At 43.0% G+C, this 21,998-nt stretch overlaps 1 protein-coding gene across 4 annotated transcripts in view; it reads left to right on the top strand.

The window, feature by feature from the left end:
- Positions 1–4,032: 4,032 nt before the first annotated feature.
- Positions 4,033–21,998, top strand: part of PARP14 (poly(ADP-ribose) polymerase family member 14) — a 44,365-nt gene continuing 26,399 nt past the window's right edge. For 3 of the 4 annotated variants that reach the window (XM_019448577.2, XM_053903441.1, XM_019448581.2), the window contains exons 1-5: positions 4,033–4,277; positions 9,066–9,199; positions 9,960–9,993; positions 14,387–14,629; positions 17,321–17,557. In XM_019448577.2, coding sequence (XP_019304122.2) covers positions 4,091–4,277; positions 9,066–9,199; positions 9,960–9,993; positions 14,387–14,629; positions 17,321–17,557 — 835 coding nt within the window. In that variant the 5' untranslated portion in view covers positions 4,033–4,090. Of the gene's footprint in view, positions 4,278–9,065; positions 9,200–9,959; positions 9,994–11,651; positions 12,105–14,386; positions 14,630–17,320; positions 17,558–21,998 lie in introns of those variants that run through there. The other variant, XM_019448578.2, reaches the window with a different exon arrangement.

Consider the following 21,998-nt stretch of genomic DNA (forward strand, 5'->3'; position numbering starts at 1 on the left):
TGACCAGGAAAAGAGGCAGAGCAGAATTATAACAAAAGCATTTATTTGGGGTCTTAAAATTGCAATTCTGGCAACACAGATTTGGGCAGCAATCCAAATATTGTTTCCCTAGGGAGCAAAACTCTGGGGTTTTTAAAGACAAAGCATGGAAGGTTGTTATGTTGTTTACAAAGAATTTTGATTGGTGTTGGTGGCAGAAAACCAGTCTTGGTTAAACCTAATTGGTTGCTCAGACTATCTCTGAGCAAAAGTCAGCTATGTAGGAAGTTGTAGGTGTTTATGCAGAGTCCGTGGAGTATTTGTGGTTTGGCTTAGTTCAGAAGTTCCACCCAGTGAGGACGGGCATAAGGCCTACCTCCTTAGTGGCCTCCAGCTCCAATTTAAAACCCGACATAAATGATTCCATTTCGTTTCACCTTTCATAGGTGGACATAGCCTCTTCTATGTTGGCCACTCCCACTTCCCTCCCAGGCCCAGAGAGGACTTGCTTCCTTGGAAGGAAATGAGTTTCAGGAGATAGAGAATCGAGAGAGGATAAGCACACAGTGGGAGGGGGTAGGGTACAGACTCAACAAGTGAATAGGGACAAAACCATTTAGGATAAAAGACAAATACTTCAGGGGCTGATGATGAGCAATTTGCTTTTCCTAGAACTTTCTTTCCTTGGTTTTCAAGACCTGCCATCCTGATCCTCTGATAACTCCTTCCCATTCCATCCAGGGATGATGAACAGGCTTTGAGTCTGAGCAGCCCTAAGACATTGCTGATAATTAAGGAGATTCTTTTTTTTGAGAGAGAGAGAGAGAGAGAGAGAGAGCGAGCAGTGGGGAGAGGGGCAGAGGGAAAGAATCTCAAGCAGGCTTCACGCTCAGCATGGCACCCAATCTCACGACTGTGAGATCATGACCTGAGCTTAAATCAAGAGTCGGATGCTTAACTGGCTGAGCCACCCAGGTGCCCCAAATTCTTGAAAAAAAAATCCAGAGATAGCCAAATAAAAATTCCACTATAAATTAATGATTTCAGTTTCACTCTATTTCTTGTATAATGATAATGTAAGGAAAAAAAGATGAACTGCCCAGTTCTGGAATCCCAAACTCTGGGGAAAGAAGGGTGCTGATTTTAGTTGTTGTTTGGGGTGAGGCATCCTGGGGCAAGCAGTCACCACAGTGTGGTGAGAGCTATGCCTGGCCCTTCTGTGTCCTCCCCACCTCCCCTGCTGGGGTTCATGGTGCGGTGGACTGGATGATGTGCGCCACCTGCAGGTAGAAAGCTGGAGGCAGGAGAAAACACCCGCCTACAGTTCAGCATTGTTACTTACTGAGCAGGAATAAAAGCCCAGTCAGTAATCTCTTTTGGCCCATCCTTGATTCTCTTCACCCTGAAATTTAGTTTCATTGTGATTAAAATACAACATGTGAGGTCCAATCCTGCAGGGGAAGCCGCTCTAATTTTGGCTGTGCCTGAGACCTCACCACCTCCTTCAAGAAGCAAACAGATCCCCCAGGGAGAATCCCCATAGCTTCCCACCAACAGTCAGTCAGAATCACCTACTTCTTTTTTGTTTTTTAACTTTTCAAAAAATTTTTTTTATTTTAGGGAGAGAGAGAGTGCGAGTGGGGAGAGGGGCAGAGAGAGAGAGAGAGAGAGAGAGAGAGAGAGAAAGAGAATTTTAAGCAGGCTCCATACTGAGCATGGAGCCTGACACAGGGCTCTATCCCACCACCCTGGGATCATGACCTGTGCCAAAATCAAGAGTCAGATGCTCAATGTACTGAGCCACCCAGGCACCCCCATAGTCACCTACCTCTGTTCTCCACCTCTTCCTGTCCTGGTGCAGTGAGAAAAGTGTTACCTTCCTGAAGCTAATGCCTCCAGAACCCCCTCCCACCTTCTCCCACAACCTGCATTTTCAACCATCCCTTCCTTCGTTCCACCAGTATTAAACATGCTTAAGACTCTGCCATCTTAAAATATTTTTAAAGCTAGAAAACAAAAACAACAGCTCCCTGATCCTATAACCCCATACACTGCTAACTCCTTCACAGTCACACTTCTGGAAAGAGCTGACTATGCATGCTGTTTCCACTTCCTTCCCTTCCTTTCAGTCCTTTGTCCACTGCCATGTCCCTCTCCTCCCTCCTCACCAGGAGACAGTGCATGTGGTCCCCGCAGTCCACGAGATACTTCCTTATATGGTGGTTTTTGAATGATAACTGCTTCTTCTCACTTGACACCCTCTTTTATTTATTTTTATTTTATCTTTAAAGTTTATTTACTTATTTTGAGAGAGGGAGAGAGAGTAGGGGAGGGGCAGAGAGAGAGAGAGAGAGAGAGAGAGAGAGAATCCCAAGCAGGTTCTGCACTGTCAGCACAGAGCCCAAGGCAGGGGTTGGACCCAGAAACTGTGAAATCATGACCTGAGCCTAAACCAAGAGTCAGACGCTTAAGTGACTGAGCCACCCAGGTGCTCCGACACCCTATTTTATTACGGGTCAAAGGTACATACATTGCTAGCCTCTCTCCCACATTCCTGGCCACCGGTGATGCTCCCATCTGGTTGATGCCCTTATGTCTAGCCAGTTGCTTAGGCTGTCCATGGACGACCATGGAGTCATACCTGAACATCTTCTCCACTGTCCACATATTTCAGCAAGTCCTGCATCTGTGCCTTCAATGTCAAACTGGAATGTCACCCTTTCTCAGAAGGTCTTCCTCTGCCAGCATCCTGCTCTCAACCACCCTTATCCCTCACTCGGGAAACCACAGTAGCTACTTGGCTGACCTCCCTGCCTCTACTCCAGCGACTACACAGCCAGAGTGATCCTATACAAGTAAATTACATTATGGGAACCCCTCCCTTCTCAGCCCTCCAAGGTTATCCCCCTTTGAAAATTAATAAAGGGAAACCTCACTGAAATGGAGCTGGAAGGCCAGAAGGAAGAGCTGTCTCGGCATATCACTCCATGTCAGTCACAGGCAGAATTGTCAATTACAGACCCCAACAGAAGAATACTCAACAGGAGAGAGTTATCAGTGAGGAGCCCCAGCAGGAAACTGACTACCCCAGCCACTCAGCCAATGAGAAACTGTCATCACCCTGAACTCTTACTTTCTCCAGTAGCCTTGTGTGCAAAACAACCCCTCCCAACTTCCTCCTTCTTGTCCTCAGTTTTGTTTGTTGGACAAACAGATGGTTTTTGCAGTAGTTTGCTTGCCCTGAATTGCAGTTCTCTGCTATTACCAAATAAACCCATTTTTTTCTGGTTAAAATAATTGACTTTTACTTTTAGCATCAATACCCCCATCATCCTTTGGCCTCGGGTCACATGTCACCTCCCCATAAATTCTCCCTGAGCTCTTACACCGGGCTAGAAGCCCTCCTAATTTGTTCCAGGAACACCTGTATATTTCCTCCTGAAGCACCTACTGCACAGTCATCATTCCTATGTCCCCACAGCTGTGTGAACTCAATGAGGGCAGGAACCATGTTCGTTGAGACCATCCCAAGGGCATGGCACTTACTAAATATTCCACAAAGAACTGTGAATGTATGGCCCTCCCTTTCTGAATTTCTAGACATATAATATTAACAGATCAGGGAACAAAATGCAAAAGAAAAGCAAGGTAAAATTCTTATGATTTGTTTGGGGCCTATTTGGGGACTTCATTACACATTTTAAAGAGTCACAGTTTGCCAATACATTCTATTTTCTTGTAAAATGCTGGCCTCCAGAAAAAGTGAAGCTTTCTGTTTGCGAAGGTATTGTGCGTGACTCAAAGACGCTGGTTTCGGCTGTGACTTGGGTGAGTGGCACACAGTGCCCGAGCTTTGGGACGCAGGTGCACAAATGGAGGAAGACCAGATGCTTGGAGTGGCGATGCCCAGCACTTGCTGTGGGCCAGACCTGAAGGTGAAGAACTGGGTGGGCGGCGGTAAGTAGTTCAATCCTGGGACAGCTGTTCAGAGCCAAAGGCCAAAAACTAAAGACAGGGAGGAGTCTTCTGGGAAACGAAACCGAAAGGGGCAAAACTAGCCGCCCTCTGCTGGGGTGGGTCGGGCGGCAGAGGCAGCCTAGCGGAGCTGACCATGGCTGTGTCAGGCTCCGTCCCGCTGTTGGTCGAAGGGTCCTGGGGCCCCGACCCCCCGAAGAACCTGAGCACCAAGTTGCAGATGTACTTCCAGAGCCCGAAGAGATCGGGAGGCGGGGAGTGTGAGGTCCGCCAGGAACCGGGCAGCCCGGGGCGCTTCCTAGTGTTCTTCCATCGAGAGGACGGTGAGGGGCGCGAGGGATGGGTGTGAGATGGGACAACCAGCGTCTTCCCCCAGGGTAAACTTGGGCTTGGGGCCTGCAGCGGGAGAATCCTCCCGGCTCCAGCAGCAGCCATGAGGGGGGGCGAGGGGCTGCCGGACCGACGAAGAGCGCGCGAGGGGCGCTGTGCTTCTAGGCGCTCCCGGTGTTGCCTGAAGGTGGCGGCAGAACCGCGCAAGTGAGTTCATGTAGCACGGAGAAACAGAAAGGAGTTGACAGGCTGCTTTATTCACCTCACTTTACAAGGTTACATAGTGTGTTAGTGGCAGAGTTGCAAATCCATTGCAGTTTTTTCCTTCCTATTAAAGCAGCTGTTCTAGAACTCCAGAGATTAATGGGAGCACAATTTTAAGGGAAGAGAAAGCTTCCGGGGAGAATCACATGTAAACTGATTCCTGAGAGCCAGTTCAATTCCTGATAGGAAGAATATTGGGGAAGGCTCTTCAGATGGGAGCACGTGGGCTGCAGTGCAGGGGGCAGGAAAGCACAAGGCATCTTCAGGCAACATGCAGGGCGCTCTCTGGGAGGTTTGGCTTGAGTAGCGAGTCTACTAATCCCTGTGTACAAGCAAGGTCTGCAGACTGGGTCCTAAAATAACACGTGGGGTCTGGGAAATTTCATAAGGTCATGAAGGAGACACCTGTATTTTAAAAATCTTAGGCCTTCTGTTATTAAACCTCCTTCTTATGAAACGGTGGGCAGGAAATTCAGGCCAAGAGAAAGTTGAGATGGTAGGGGCCTTGTAGGATACCATAAAGAGTAGGAACGCCCTCCACCCCCTTGGCAGGGGAGAGGCATGTCCAAATATACTTTCAGGAGATAAATTTGGTTGAAAATAAGTACTTTGACTTCTTTTGGGAGAGAGCTTGGAAATCTGAACTTTTAGGAGAGTCATGCAATATTCTAGGTGAGGACAAGTGAGTCCTTGAACAATGAAAATCAGCCTGGGGATGGAAGATACGTATTTGTGTGGTATTCTGGATTTGGTAACTGAGGTCAATGCTCTGAGAGAGAGGGAGGGAGAGAGAGAGTCTCTTTTCTTCAGTTATTTTTTTAGGTGAGGAGTCATAGGGATTTTCTCCCAGTGTTTCTGGGGTCACTTGGGGGCAAAAGTGCTGCCTAAAATCACATTGGGTGTAAATATAGAAAGTTATTGGAGGGAGAAGGTCGTGTGCTGCTGATCAGCACGCAGAATCTTTGTTGAGGGTGCGTTGGTACCTCTTCCCTTGGTTTCATGGTGGTCCTTGGCCTGGGGGTAGGGATGACATTCTGAGTTGATCTGGGTTGGGAGTTTTGAGCTTTGTGGGTGGGAAGCTTCCTCCCCACAGGCAGCTGAGTGGTTGAGTTCGTCCTCCTCCGGTTTGTTGTCACCCTTAGGAAAGGGGGCAGATAAGCACCCACCAATCTGCTTGTTCAAAACACTACCGGGTCTTTACTGAGAGGCTTGTGACCTGTTGTTCCCAGAGCATTCGCTTTTTCCTTTGGACTCTCATAGGAAATGATGTGGACAACCCCTGCTTCCAGCTTCCTGTCGCTGGATTTGGACAAGTATTTGATCCAGAGGAGAGGCAATGAGGCTTACATGTGAGAAATTGGAATGCTCTAGGCAGAGATCCAAAAAGGAAAGAATGAAACCCAAAGAGAAGAGGGGTCCACAACTAAGTGTGTAAAAGGCGAGGCAGGTAGGGGACAGGAGATCTGTTAGGCTCACAGCCCTTATGAAAACAAAGTACCAAGTTTTCCAAGGATTAATTTCACCAAAGAATGCTGAGAAGGCAACTGTGCAATGTAAGCTGTGTCCCCTGGGTTTCATTTTCCTCAAGGAGTTTTACCACTTTGATTACAACTGTCCACATCATATGAGCCTGGCCCTTAGGGACCCTTCTTCCTTCTCCTTTAGAATCCCGTTATCCTTGTGAGTAGTTCAAATTGGGGCCACAGACCTCTGCATCTGACTCACAGCAGGCTAAACAGACACAGTCCCAGCTCTCTCTTAGAGATTTAGGAAACCTGGGTTTGGGTCAGCGGGAATCTGCACATTTAAACAGCACCCCAGGTGCCCCTGGTGTGCTAAAGTTTGAGAAACCCTGTTGTTTGTTGACAACCCTGAATGAATGTGATTACAGAAAGTACAAATGGCATAAAAAAGAAAGTACAAATGGCATAAAAATATCAACAGTGCAAAATACGATTTTGTGTCGATAACATCATTCTCTTCCAGCCCTGAAAACAGAAATGGTTTCAGTGTCCCGGCCAGGCTTCTTTCCTCACATTGCCCAGCCCACTACCCCTACCTCCATCCCCAGGCTACAGTAGTGGCCCCTCTCAAACAGACAACTCAGACTTAGTACAACTCAAAACCTTTTATGGACAAAGACCCTGGGTGGGTTGGGGGGAGGGGGAGGGTTCCTATTCAGTTTCAGTTTCCTACCAGAGGAACCATTGCCTCTGTAACAGGTTATCAGAAATTTGCCAACAATGGTTGACCCACCCTAGTGGGTCCTTCGGGTGTTCTTTCTTTTGCAGGAATTCCCTCCACCCTCCACTCTAGGAACTGGCTTCAACAGGTATAGGCCCACAGTGTAGCACAACTTTATCCATATAATTCACATAATAAGAATGAACCCAACAGCACTTCTCTATAGAAATTAATGCATAGCAAACAGAAGTATTCAGAAGCTATATCTTACTTTTATTTGTTTGTTTGTTTATTTATTTTAAGTTTATTTATTTATTTTGAGAGAGAGAGAGAGAGTGTGTGTGTGTGTGTGTGTGTGTGTGTGTGTGTGTGTGTGCACGCGCTCACATGAGCAGGGGAAGGACAGAGAGAGAGGGAGAGAGAGGAGAGAATGAGAATCCCAAGCTGACAACGAGGAGCTGACCCTGATGTGAGGCTCAAACCCACAAACTGCAAGACCATGACTTGAGCCAAAATCAGAGCTGGATGCTTATCTAACTGAGCCACCCAGGCACCCTGCTGTATCTTACTTGTAAATAGTTCACTCAATTTCTGAAACATCAAGTATAAATTGACTAATACGATTTTAATCCGTGTTTCAGATGTGTGCATTTATCATTCTTTCTGGTCATAATTTGGCTCCTGATTATTTTCAGTCTCTTTGGGGTAAGGAAACCCGTCTCCTTAAGTAAATTAAATGTAGGTGGTCTGAAGTTAGTGCAGAAGGGAGGTTGTCCACAGGGGGTAAGGGTGGCTGGACATCAGAGTTTCAGCTCTTTTTCCTCCCAGATTCACCTCTCCTTGTTGCAGATCACTTACTGATATTGCTCCTGCCTGCTCTCTTGAAATAATGGTGCCGTACATATTGTGCACAATCTGAGAACAGGCTTTGGCATTTAGATGCCTAGATAGGACTCTACCAAAATCTAAGGAATAATAAAAGGAATGCATCACAGAAGCCCACCACTCTAGACAACTTGGCTTATAAAACTTGGCTTGTTCTAAGGCTTCAGGGGTCTTATCCAGTCCTCAGTCCTCACTCTAGCTTAGGACAGCCCCTTAAGAGTCCGTGTGAAAATCTCTTCTGCCTGATAAAGAGCGAAATTAGAGTCTGGCATTCCTTCTCATGTTGTTAATGGGGCTTGTTTTCCAAGTTAGTATCCAGTTAAGGCCTCACTTCTCCTACCCCTTCATGGATACGTGAGGTGGGAAAGTTATTCAAGCTCCTCTTAATGACTCCCTATATCCTTGGCCTCTCAGACCATCCACATCAGAATACAACATGGTAGCCCAACATTCGTGTCAGAGCTACATCTGTGAGTAATAGGGCACTTTCAAAGGTTCCCCTTCACCCTGACCTCTTTGCGCCATCTAACTATTTTGACCACATCTCCTCTCCTCTAAAGTCACTCATTCCTTATTTTCTGTGGCCTTAGGTACAGATTTTCCTTTTCTCTCTCTGGCCGTTCCTCATAATTATAACCTACATTTGCATAACTCTTGTGGGTGTTACAAAATTCATTCACAGGCACTGCTTTAAGGGAGGAAACAGACTCAAGAAGTTGAGATATTTTCTCAATGTCACTCATCTAGTTTTTGGCAGAGTTGGAATTTGAATCCAAGTCTTTGGACTCCTATGTTCATTGGTCAGTTTTTTCACTACAGCCCAGCTGCCTGGAATGCTAATTCTATTTTTTTTTTTTTAATCTCTCACCTCCCTTCTTTTCTACTCCTTTTATTACTGGATGTGAGGGTCTTATCACAGGTTAAAGAACTGAGTGAAACATCTTTTGCACTAGGCACTTGGCCATTCTGCTCATGGTCACTCAAGTCGCCTTCCTAAAACACAGCTGTCATCATGCCATGTCCCAGCACCCAGTCTTCACTGGCTCACCATGAGGCATGCTTTGATTACTTTCCTTCACTTGTGGAATAAATATTGCTACCTTTCTGAGTGCCTACTGAACATCAGGTACTGAACTAAGTTCTTTATAATGTTTTTTAACACACAACACTTGTACAAGACAGTCTTCATTAATAACTTATTATAGACAAGAGACTGAGGCTGTGTAAGTAAGACTTATTAAAGAACATGCCCAATGTTTAAAAAAAAAAGTAGGTATAAAGATGGAATTGAAATCCATGTCTACTTGCTAAACTTTTCCTCTTTTCACCACACAAGGACTCACTTGGGAAAATGACCAAGCCATTGAATGATGATGATGAAACCCTCTGGAAATCATGGAGTAATTTTGTGAATAAAAATTTCTTGACAGTTTTTTTTTTAACTTCAGTTCGGCAAAAAGTTCTGGAGAAAAAGAACCATGAGTTAATATGGCCAGGAAAAGGAACATTCAAGTTAACTGTCCAGTTGCCCACAGCCCCAGACAAGGTCCAGGATGCCTTTGAGGAGGAAATTCCAACAAAGGTAAGTCAAAACATGAGTAAAAGGGAAGTAGGATGTTCTGCCGAGGTGTGTGGGAAGGGAATCACAACATGGGGAATACGGTGGGATGAGAAGTATAAATCAAATTGGAGTAGAAAGCACCTTACAGATGTGGAGGGAGTGAGAGTGGTCATGAGGTAGTTATGGAATAATGAAGGAGGGGGCGCTTTTTGTTTGATTTTAGGCACTTTCGGAAAGTCAGAATTTTCAGATTGTAATAAGGGTGGTTTGAAGGTATAAATTTTTGGGTTTGTTTGTCCTGGGTGCTTTTAACCTGGAACTTGCTCTGTTTGCTTTATCTTTACATCACTTTGAAGGGACAGTGATCCATACTGCATGTACTATTTCCTTGACTGTCAAATGGGATAGTCATAGTATCTACCTTGTTGGATTGTTGTGAGGATTAAAGAGACAACCTCTGTAAAGCATCTGGCCCGGTGCTGGTTAATAGCAAACACTCAATACATGTTAAATGGGGGGAAAGATTTAGGGCTTACTCCATACCCCAAACGCTTGGTGTTAATTGGAATTTCTGTTATTTGTGACTCATTTTACCAATGATTTTGGAGCTAAGTAGATATAACACTATGCACGAGGTGCATTCAACAGCATAATTGCTAGAGCTTTTTATTATTGTTTCTATTGACCCTACGCCTCCAGGCCAGTCCCCAGGGACAGTTTCTCAATGTAAGGAAATTATTAGTAATTTATTGATGCTACTCTATTGTCTATTGGATTTCAGGAACCGGAAGGCAAAGAACATGTCAAAGAACCAGGTAAGGTCAAAGAACTGAGACAGGTGGCCTTCGCCAGCAGTTTTGCTTTCATTACAGATGGCACCTGCAAGGGTCATCCTTCTCTTCTTGACTTCACAAAGCAGGGTGTGCTCAGCTTAGAGACGCCTCAGGCTGCCTTATCTACATATTCTCGGCCAGTTGTTCTCAGGGTGAGCATTGGGGAAACCCCCTGAAAGCTTAGGGCTCAGGTAGAAGCATGGAAACAGCTCTCTCTGTGGGGACTGGGAGACACCTTGCAATTGAAGGGAAGCAAAGAGGTGCCTGGGAGATGGTGATAAGCCAACCTTTAGAGCCCATCAAGAAGCAAAGACATGATGTGTCAGTGGGTGCCGTATGTGGCTAAGTCTGTTTCTGAGCACTGAGTGTGGAGGGTGCTGTCCTCTGGAGCCACAACAGGAGGGTGGACAAAGGCTTCTAAGTGCTGGGTGCAGGACGTGAGTGCAGCACCCCCCAGGCCAGCAGCAGCTCTTTTCATCCCATCTGCTGTAGGAAACGGCCTGCAACCTAGTAGCTGTTGTGGATCCTGCTGCTTCACTTGTGTCCGGATGTTGGCCTGTAGTACCACCTGCCAGTTACTAAAGAAGCAATTAGTTTTCCTGGCTAAGCATGCTGTTATAAAGGGGAGGGATGAGGACCTATGCTGAATGGCTGAGTAAGAGAGATAAAATGATGTATATACCCAAATCTTAGGCAAAAGGAATCCCAAAAAATGTATAAATTATTGTCCTCTAAAATTGAAATTGTCTTGAGAACATGTTTAGAGGTTTGCAACCTTCTCTTTTGAAAATAGCACTAAGCTGAGGGCTGCCTTTACTTGGCAAACCGACTGGATAGGGATGTATAGATTGTTTTCATCTAACATGCTATTAAACTATAGAATCTAGGATGCATGGTTTTCTTAGAAGCTCATGATTCTTATAAGATAGGAATTTTTTTTGTCTGTTTGGAGTAATTCCTGCTTTCTATTCTTCAGATATGGAACTGGCTTATACAACTCCCGGTGTTCATTGTGACCCCCTAAATCCTTATCTATTCTTGGAAAATGCCTTATGTGTTGTACCCTCAAACTCAATTTTAGACCAGGAAGTGGTTTTATACTGGTACATTTATATCTGTACCACTTCCTGGGTCTAGAATTAATCGAGTCTGTGTTTCTTACGGTTTCATAGATTTTACCCTCACTGTGTCTTAACTGATTTGTCAGCACTATTTCAGATTCACTTATAACCCCAAGTATAAGTGAATAAGTATAAGGAAGAGCCATCCAGCCCCACCCACCAGTGGAATTTTCATCATACTGGAGATTTTAGATTCATTGGCTAGCCTGTTTTTACATGACCCAGACTCTAATGATAGTCACCAGCCAGGAAGTTGGGCAGTCTTTGACAAAATACTTAATGGTCCCCTTTAAGAGACATAAGAGGAGGTCCTTTGTTGAATGGTTACTCCACACTGAATCCTAACAGTGAGCCTAAGGCTAGGACTCTTGAAATTAATTGGGATGGTATAGATAGTTTTCAGAATGAGCAAAATCAGGGTGGAAGGTGGTTCCCTAATAGGTCCCGTATTTCAGGAACGATAAGAACGGAGAATGCTGCCCTGAGAGTGCATGGGGCATGCACGAAATCCTGAAGTTGGAGATGGACAAGCAGTTGACAGAGTAAGGATAGGTCAATCAAGCCACACACCAACATCAGGGGATGTGAGCCCTGAGCTAATGTTCGATTCCCGGCGAAGCAGAGTTGGGCTGGGTCTGAAAGGTGGAAACCAGCAGTTGGAAGAACCTGTAGAAGAGAGACACGCAAGAGCAGAGAAACACTGGCCCTTGTGGTCAGCAAACTCTGGCTTTTTCAAATCTATATTTCCAGCCTGGACTCTTCTAAATTCCAGACCTTGTGTCTGATCTTCCTGTTGGAAAATATGTGAGAGCCACCATGTCTGAAGCTACCTGTGTCATCTTCCTCCTCCTACCCTTTCCGGCTACCTTATTTCTCTTGAAGTACACAACCAGTCTGCCCGTCACCTACTAGAAACTTCAGTCGTCTCTCCTCTTTAAGCCTTCACAGACATCGGTCACAGAGACGATCAATGTAAGTTTTCCTCATCTGTCCCTCCCTTATGCCAGACTCCCATTATTACCTCACAAATCCAGTATGGCAGGAGTGCCCTGTATCTGGGGTCTCTCTGATGTCCTTCCCCTGAAATCTGACCAGCCCTTTGTACTATTGCTGAATATCCTGTCACCCTTATCACAGAAACCTTCCACAACTCACTCTTACTACCAACTGCAAGATAAAGTCCACACCACATTCTGGACAAAGACGATTTTTTTTGGCCTCACTTTTGTCTGCACACAAGTGCTCCTTGAGCTTCATCAGTCAGATCACCTTTTCCTAAGTAGTTTGGGGCAGTCACAGCACCCTGCCTGTACTTCTATTGCTCACGACCCCTTCCATCCCACTTCTCTCTACCTACACTCTAGAGAGCTTTCAAGATCCACTCAGCCTCCCCTTTTCTCTGAAGGCTTTCCAAGGCAGCCCAGTCCCATTCTTTCTCTCTCGGACTCCTGGATGGATTGTTGATGCTCTTTATTTGGCAGTTAACCAAGCCTCAAGCCTCTCTTGTGATGGAGCTTCTAATAGTCATAGAAGCTTATGTCGCTGGAAAGGCTCTAACCATTCGGTTAATCCAATACTCTTCATTTTGTAAAGAGACATGCCTGAGGTCACATGGCTAAAGAGTGGCTGAGTCAGGGCTTGAACTCAGGCAACCTCATCCCCAGCTCAGCAGTCCTCCTGCTTCATGACATCTGTCTCATTGAAAGATAATTTAGGTTATTATTGAATCCTCAAGCCAATTTTTATTTGGCATGAATGTGTATATGTGTGTGTGGTGTTACATCTAGCATGTAACAGGAGTATGTGTGAGGGTGATCCGACTGGGGTAACAAATCATAGGTCGATATAGTTGGCAGCTGGGGAGTGGGGGAGTCTAGACTGCTTCACAGTCATTCAGGAATCCCAGATTCCTTCCATCTTTTGACAATATTACTATTGATATGTGGCCTCCAAAGTCACTGCAAGGGAGAATGGAGAGTCACATAAAGGAGATTTGTACTGGCCAGGCTTGGAAGTACACTTCACACTTCCACACGTATCCCATTAGCCACATGAGCTTGACTGTGGGAAGTCTGGGAAATGTTGCTCAGAGAGAAAACAAAATGGATTTGGTGAGCACAGAGCATTTTACTCTGTCATAATAAACCTTTACAAATGTCGGTTCCCTTTGTCATTTTTCTTGTATGCCTCCATGAGAAAAATCTGTAAGTTCCTTATCTCATGTTTTGTGTATGCATCCCTCTGTACACCTCTAGTGCCTTGAATATAATAAGGGCCCCAACTGAATAGTCACTCACAGAACGTCTAAAGATCTTATACACATCATGCTGCAGTGAGTGAGTGAGGTCTGAGTGAGACTGACCTGATACAGAGATGGAACTCACTTAGGGCCAACAAAGGAGAGGAATAAGCTGGCTGGGGTGATTGCTGTTCAGTGAGCTTGACATATACATACAGCTCTCTAGGCAATTTTACTTTCTATGTGTCTTCCTTGGTCATTCAGCAAGTATCCTTTTTTTCTCTTCGGTGATGAAAACTTAATACTTTTCAGAGCATAACGTGTTACATGGGCATCGTAAGATATTCTCGCTTTCCTCCAGTGGCCCAAGCAGTAAATCTCCAATTCAGCAAATGCTATTGAACCTCAAGAATATACTATGTGCCAGCAATACAGGATGAATAAATATATCCCTTGCTTTTGAGAAGCTGACTTCAATAACTATAATAAGGTGCTTGATAGAAGCATGTGTCAAATACTACAAAAGGCAGGTTCCTCAGAGAGACAAGGCAGGAAAGGATATAATAAAATCAAACTTAATAATAACAATAGACTGTTAAGTGCTCCATTTTATTTATTTAAAAAAATTTTAATGTTTACTTATTTTTGAAAGAGAGAGAGAGAGAGAGAGAGAGAGAGAGAGAGAGAGTGAGTGGGGGAGGGGCAGAGAGGGAGACACAGAATCTGAAGCAGGCTCCAGGCTCCGAGCTGTCAGCACAGAGCCAGATGCGGGGCTCAAACTCATGAACTGTGAGATCATGACCTGAGCCGAAGTTGTACACTCAACCAACTGAGCCACCCAGGTACCCTGCTCCATTTTACTTTTAATTACATTAAGCAGAAAGCTTTCTAAAATCTGTTTGAGTTAGCCAAGAGAATGAGAAGGAAAGAGGACAGTGTCTTAAGATAATTTACTTTGCTAAGATCATGGTAGATTAATATAACATCTTGTATCTTTTTGTCCTTCTAAAATCAGATGTGTCAGAAGAATTGGATACAAAACTTTCTCTCAACAGAAGATCAGAAAAAGTGGAAGATACCTCAGAAGAATGTGAAAATATTTCCTCTTTGGTTGCATTTGAAAATCTCAAGGCAAATGTAACTGATATAATGTTAACCTTGCTAGTGGAGAACATAAGTGGCCTGTCCAATGCTGATTTTCAAGTGGAAGTAATACGAGATTTTGATGTTGCTGTAGTTACCTTTCAAAAATGTATAGGTAAGATCAAGTGATGCTGTATTTACCTATCTTTCTTTGCACCACACTTTGGGATTTGAGACATCCAGCTAATGTCTTTGAAAGTTGGACTCTTTCCAGTAGCTAGTAGGAGAGGACTCCAAGTTAATATCGATGCTTTTTTATTTTGAAAGAGAAGCAACTTTGTTTTAAAACTAAATTCTGATATATACAGTAAATCAGACTTTAGTGTATGAGTGGTGTGTGTGTGTGTGTGTGTGTGTGTGTGTGTGTGTGTGAGAAAGAGAGAGAGAGAGGGACAGAGACAGAGACAACACACCCAAATAGAAATCTAAAGTCTAAGGTTATTAAAGTGATTCCACCTGGGTGGCTCTGTCAGTTAAACGTCCGACTCTTGATTTCAGCTCAGGTCATGATCTCCTGGTTTGTGAGATCCAGCCCCACATCGGGCTGACAGCACAGAGCTTGTTTGGGATTCTCTCTCTTCTTCTCCCTCTCCCTCTGCCCTTCCCCCACTCATGCTCTCTCTCTTGAAATAAATAAACATTAAAAGAAAAAAATTTAAGTGATTCCAGGCAGAGGAGTCAGCATTTTCACATGTGTTATCTTATTGGGATAAGTAAATATTGATACGTGTTACCAAACTGGACTTATTGGAAGGTAATAATAATAGCAGGCAGTCATATAGTGATACTATAAGTCAGGTACTATGGTAAGCTCAGTACATGTATTTATTTCTTTTCAACAACCTTTTTTGTTTGTTTGTTTATTTACTTTGAGAGAGGGGTCTAGGGGCAGAGAAAGGAAGAGAGAGAGAATCTTAGGCAGGCTTCACACTGTCAGTGTGGAGCCCGATGTGGGGCTCGAGCTCACAAACCAGGAGGTCATGACCTGAGCCAAAATCAAGAATCGGATGCTTAACGAACTGAGCTCCTCAACAACCTTTTGAGATCATTATTATTATTCCTCACTTTACAGTTGAGGAGACAGAGGTGCCAGGATGCTAATAAATTCTTGGATTTGAACCCAGGCAGCCCTGTTCACTTATCTCCTTTACAATATATTTCCTTAGTACTTTCATGGTCATCACGTAGGCTGGAGGGTAAGTGGATGGGATGCAGGAAATGAATGCTTTTCAAGGTCTGTGGGAGGAGTTGTCTTCAGAAGGACAAGAAAATTTCCCAATTCCAAGCCTTCGCTATTCCGTGGCCATGGTAGTAGAATGGTTAAATAAGAGCACAGGTCACAAAGTCAGAACTCTAGCTCCAACATTTGACCACTTATCTGAGGTTGTCTGAGTTACTACCCTCTGTGCTTTACTTTTCTTATCTGTAAAATGGAGAAAGTAGTAGCTACCTGATATGATTTCTAAGAGGATTAAATGAGATAATGTTTGCAAAGCTCTTAATATAGTATCTAAGACATGATAAGGATTCAAGAAAGAGCTATTCTTATATCAAATTTATAATTATTTCTTATAAAGGTAAAACTAAATGGCCCTGCTTTTGTTCATTAATCAAAACTCTTAAATATCTACTATGTGCCAGGCTAGGTGCTATGGGTACAGAGATGAATAATTCTTGGTTCCTGCTCTTGAGGACCTCAAATGGAGTTGGAGACCCATATGTAAATGAAAAATGGCAGATGCAAGAGGTGAAGCCATGAGCAGCAGGCTGTGGGGAATGGGAGGAAGGGGAACCCAAACAAGGTGGCTTGGTTTTGCCTTGCTTGCCTATGAAGTTTATACTCCAGTGATCCCAGTCTGCCGGGTCCCTGGTACACTGTTGTTTCCTGCCACTGCTCTTCTCTCTGTCTGAAATGTTTCCTCCCCTTATCTGTCTGCTAATCTCTTCTTTATCTTTCAGAATTCAGATCAGCATCCACTTTCTCTGGGGATCCTTGTGGGATTCCCTGTATTTGTCTTCCTGCCTCATCGGATCCTACAATAGGTCCTTTGTTTGCTTTCAAGATTCCTTCCCTCCTAGGTGGTGAACTTTCAAGGACTTGTTACACTCATTTCTTTATCCCCAGATCCTAGCAGAGTACCTGTCACATTGTGGGTCCACCATCAATATCTATGAATTTCAAAGAGATAATCAGGCTGAGTCCTGAAGGAGGAATAGGACAAGGATATTTTTTTTTTAAATCAGAGAAGGGCATTTCAGGCATAGGAAATTGTATATATGGAGGCAAAAGGGAATGAGGATTTCAAAATAATGACTAGGTTTTTTGGCAGTATGGAAAATAAAACGAATGGCAGAGAATAACCAGAGGTGATGTTTGGAAATTAGTTTAGACTCAAATAGCCAAACAAGGGCATTTTTAGCCTAGCTGAGGAGTGTGAACTGATGCTTGCTGCCTACAGGTAATGGGGAGCCATTGTAGGACTTGAGAAAGAAGTGAAATGAGACGATTTGTATTGTAGACAGAGCTCTCCGGTAGGGGTAAGATGTCAAGTGGGGTGGGGGAGGGCTGTGACTGGAAGCAGGGACACAGCTCAGTGGCAGTAATCCAGGTAAAACATTCATATGTGTATCGCTGTTCAGAGACCAGGAGTTTTAAGCGTGTAAATCCTCATATAAAAATAAAATATTGCCTCTAAAAATTGAGTGTTTATCTATCTCCTTTATCTCAACTAATATTCAGACAGTTTCTTCTGTATAATATAAAGATATAATCATAATTTTCTGATTGATTAATTTTGATTTGTAGATGCTGTGAAATTTGTTGATGATTGTGCCAGGCACCATTCAGTGAAACAACTTCAACTTTCTCCACGACTTCTGGAAGTGACAAAAACAATCAGGGTTGAAAACCTGCCACCTGGGGCTGATGACTATAATTTGAAATGTTTATTTGAAAATCCTCTATATGGAGGAGGAAGAATTGCCAGGATTCAGTGTTTGCCTGAAGAGAGTTCAGCTCTGATTGAGTTTTTTGACAAAAAAGGTAATATCTATGAGCTTGACATTATAAACCTACCTGACATAATCTAAACTGTTTTAGCGGATCTTAATAGTTATCAGTTGAGTTCTGATGCATGTTATTTTTTATTCATAAATTTCATTGGAAATCCAATTAGTAATCCCATTCATCTGGGATATCACAGTTAATGGGCCCAGTGATTTAAACATTAGAGAAGCAATGCTGAAGACATAAGGAGATTCTCTCATGAGTCTCTACCTATAATGGAAAATACATAATTCTTAGAATCTTTGAAATACTGTATTAAAGAAGAGGTGATCTGTGTTTTAGCTGTATACTTGGTAGAAATTTTCAAGTTAATTTCCACAAGATTAGGTAAAGAAATGCTCAGAAACACATACAGTTCCTATAAAGTATCACTACTTCCCCTTTCACCTGTCAGTATCATCATTCAGAAATTAATAGGGGTGGTTAGTGGCATCCATTGGATGCCTGCTGGATAGTTCTTTGCAGCAACCCTGTGAAAACCATGTCCAGCTGAATCTCAGGGAAACACTTCTGAGGGTTTTGTGGATATTAGATTGCCAGTTCTCTGAGGCATGTGCAAAGTCAGCGCAGAGATTCCACTTGATGTTCGGAGGTGAAGGCTGAGGAGTAGGAATTAGGGGGTCAGACATTTTAGGGAAAGAAGGAACAGTGAGTTTGGGATTACCAGGGGGAGCATGAGACAGGATCATGTGGTATTCCACCCACTGAAGATAAACTGCTTCATGAGCATAGGGGAAGGAAGCTCCCTTGGGCTTTGATGAGTTAGGGAAATGGGTGAAGGTATGGTTTAGATTAAAATGGAATGAAATTCCTAGTATTCCTTGGACAAGGGGACAAAAGAGGAGCTTCTGTCACAATTTCTTTAAATCTCCCTGAGCCTGGGTTTGGGATTAACAGCTGTCTACTCTAGAAGTTAACTTCCCAGTTTATGGTGGGGCTTCCAACCTCTTGAAGGCTTGGGCAGTTGACTGTGTCCTCAGAATGTCTACATTACATTCTGTATGGCTAATAACAGGAACTGCTTAATCTGGGTTACTTTATGCAGAGCTGCATCTGTGAACAGCAGGGTACTCTCAGAGGTTCCCCTTCGCCCTGACCTCTTGATGTTGTCTGACTGTGTTGACCATGCCTTTTGCTCTAAACCCACAAACTCTGTGTTCTCCGTGGTCTGAGATATACTGATCTTCCCTTTCTTTCTCTGGCTGCTCCTTCTCATGATGATGACTTACATTTGCATAACCCTGCAAGGTGCTACAAAATACATTCACAGGCACTGCTTTATGGGCATTGCTATTACTGTAATTCCTATTTTACAAATGAGAAACTGCAGCAGAGAAACGTCAAATAACTTGACCAAGGTTACACAGCTAGTACATGATAGAGCCAGGATTTGAACATGGCTAGACTGGACCCTAATCTATGCTCTTAAATTCTCCACTCTTTCCTAATCTCCCGCTCACCTATACCATTAATTTTTCTTATGGGCCATCTCACCACTTACAACAGGTTATTAGTAATGAGGCAAACTGTAGCTAAAGCTGGATTAAAAGGATAATTTATTTAGCAGTCTACACTTTATGCAGATTATTTAAGAGGAATAAGTAAGGCACTTACTGTAAAATTATTTTGTTCAATTTTACAAAGCCTGATTCACAAAATCTTAAGGAAAGGAACTCTTTTTTTTTTAAGGAGAGGGGAACTGTTCCAGACTTTTAAAAAAATGTTTGTTTATTTGTTTTGAGAGAGAGAGTGAGCAGGGAGGGGCAGAGACCAAGAATTCCAAGCAGGCTCTGCATTGCCAGCACAAAGCCCAACTCATGAACCATGAGATCATGGCCTGAGTCAAAACCAAGAGTTGGATGCCTAACCAACCAAGCCATCCAGGCGCCCCTTAAGAGAAGGAACTCTTATTGAATACCTGTTATAGGTGAGATCTTTTGTTGTATTTTCTATCACAGTATTTCACTGAATCCTAGTAATAACTTACATATAGTTACTTTTTCTTGTACAGAGAAGGAAACAGGGTGGAGAATTTAAGCCACAATAAGGAGTCATCTGTGATGATTCTTGCTTTGATGCTTATTAGCTTCGTGATCTTGGGCAAATTACTTTATTACTTCATTATTTTAAATATATTTTTTATTGAAATATAGTTGACACACAATGTTACATTAGGTTTAGATGTTCAACATAGGGATTCAACAACTCTATACCTTATCCTCTGATCACTGTATGGTGTAGCTACTGTCACCATACAGGGCTATTGCAATATCACTGACTGTATTCCCTATGCTATACCTTTCATCCCTGTGACTTACTGATTCTGTAGCTGGAATGTATCTCCCACTCCCCTTTATCCATTTTGCCCATCCTCCAACCCACTTCCCCTTGGCAATCATCAGTTTTTTGTTTATGGGTCTGCTTGTTTGTTCATTTGTTTTGTTTTTCAAGTATTTTATTTATTTTTGGGAGAGTACAAGCAAGGGAGGGGCAGAGAGAGGGGGACAGAAGAGAGCCTGATGTGGGGCTCCAACTCACAAACCATGAGATCATGACATGAGCCACCTAGGTGCTCCCATTTGTTTTGTTTTTTAGACTCCACATAAAAGTGAAATCATATGGTATTTGTCTTTCTCTGACTTATTTCACTTAGCACAATACCTTCTAGGTCCGTCCGTGTTGTCACAAATGGCAAGAGCTCATTGTTTTTTACGGCTAATTAATATTCCATCGTGTGTGTGTGTGTGTGTGTGTGTGTGTGTGTGTGTGTGTGTGTGTATAATCACATCTTCTTAATCCATTCATCTGTCAGTGGCCACTTAGGTTGTTTCCATATCTTGGCTATTGTAAATAATGCTGCCATAAACATAGTGGTACATGTATCTTTTTAATTAGTAGGGTTTTTTTTTGTTTGTTTGGTTTCAGTAAATACCCATTAGTAGAATTACTGGACTGTCTGGTCTTTCTATGTTTTATGTTTTGAGGAATCTCAATACTGTTTTCCACATTGGCTTCACCAATTTACATTCCTACCAACAGTACATGAAGGTTCCTTTTTCTCCACATCCTTGCCAATGCTTGTTATTTCTTGTCTTTTTGATCACGTTAGTGATCCTGCCCAGGCTTGGATCCTGCACAAAGCCATGTTGGGAAGTTCATATTATGTGTAATGACCTCTGAAGGCCACATCCTTTTCATGATGTCTGGCTCCAGGCCTAAGAGACAATCATGCACAAGGGGAAATTATTTTTAACACCTTTATACAAGGATGCTATTTTAATTCAACTTGTTACTGGAGTTCATTCTAATTCCCTTCCTTCTTAGACCTCTTGTGCCCATCTAATAACTAACACAAAATGAAGAGGGGCTTTGGGAAGAAGAGTACCCGCCCATACACACACACACACACACACACACACACACACACACACACACACATCCCACCCTAGGAACTTTCCCAGTAGAAGTGGCAGGAGAGGGGGTCATAGCAGGGACAAGGGGAGGTTCAGAACCTACTGAATCAGAATCCTTGGGGTTGGGCTTTCTAATGACTAGGAGGTGATCCTCTTTGGAACCCCTGGTAAAGGAGCAGGAGCATTGGCTTGAGAGTTAGACACTGGCTCAAATCTTAGATAATACTAATATTAGATGACCCTATTTGAGTTCTCTAACCTTTCCTAGCATCAGTTTTATCATTTGTAAATAGGGATGATAATAATAGTGTCTCTATCTCAAAGGGTTATTGTGAGGATTAAATAAATAAATATATGTAAAGCACTTAAAATGGTGTCTGACACATGGTAAGCTATGGTAATTATTATTATGCTCCCCCTCTTAGAGGTATTAATGGAATCTAAATCATCTATGAAGCCTAAAATTGTGAGACTGTGTAAGAAGCAGCAAATAGCATGATTCTTACGTGAGCTTTGCTTTCAGCACCAGAACATTCTTTACACTGGGACCAAACATTGCCCCCATACTTGTGAACAAATTCTTATCTATTTGTTAATCTGGTGGTGATATATCAGTGTTACCAGAAAACAGAAAATAGTGGGGTGCCTGGCTGGCTCAATCAGTGGGGCACGCGACTCTTGATCTCAGGGCTATAATTTTGAGACCTATGATGGGTGTAGAGATTACTTAAAAATAAAATAAAATAAAAAGAAGATAGAATTTGCTTAGCAGAATTTCACCATAGGGTGATCTTGGTTGGAAAGTATTCCATTAAACAAGGGATACCTATGCAGTATTAATACAAATCTATTTATATTTGAGCATAATAACATGCTTTTTAATAGCATGTTATAACATCAAAGTTCTACAAACACGAGGCTTTTTTTTCTCTAATAGAAAAGATTTTTTTTTCACTTGAAATACATTATTCTGGGATTACTTTATTTGTTTCTTTCCTTTTAAG

The sequence above is a fragment of the Panthera pardus genome, unplaced genomic scaffold (assembly GCF_024362965.1).
Source record: "Panthera pardus isolate Hobbes unplaced genomic scaffold, ASM2436296v1 HiC_scaffold_16, whole genome shotgun sequence".
In the NCBI taxonomy this organism is placed as follows: Eukaryota; Metazoa; Chordata; class Mammalia; order Carnivora; family Felidae; genus Panthera; species Panthera pardus.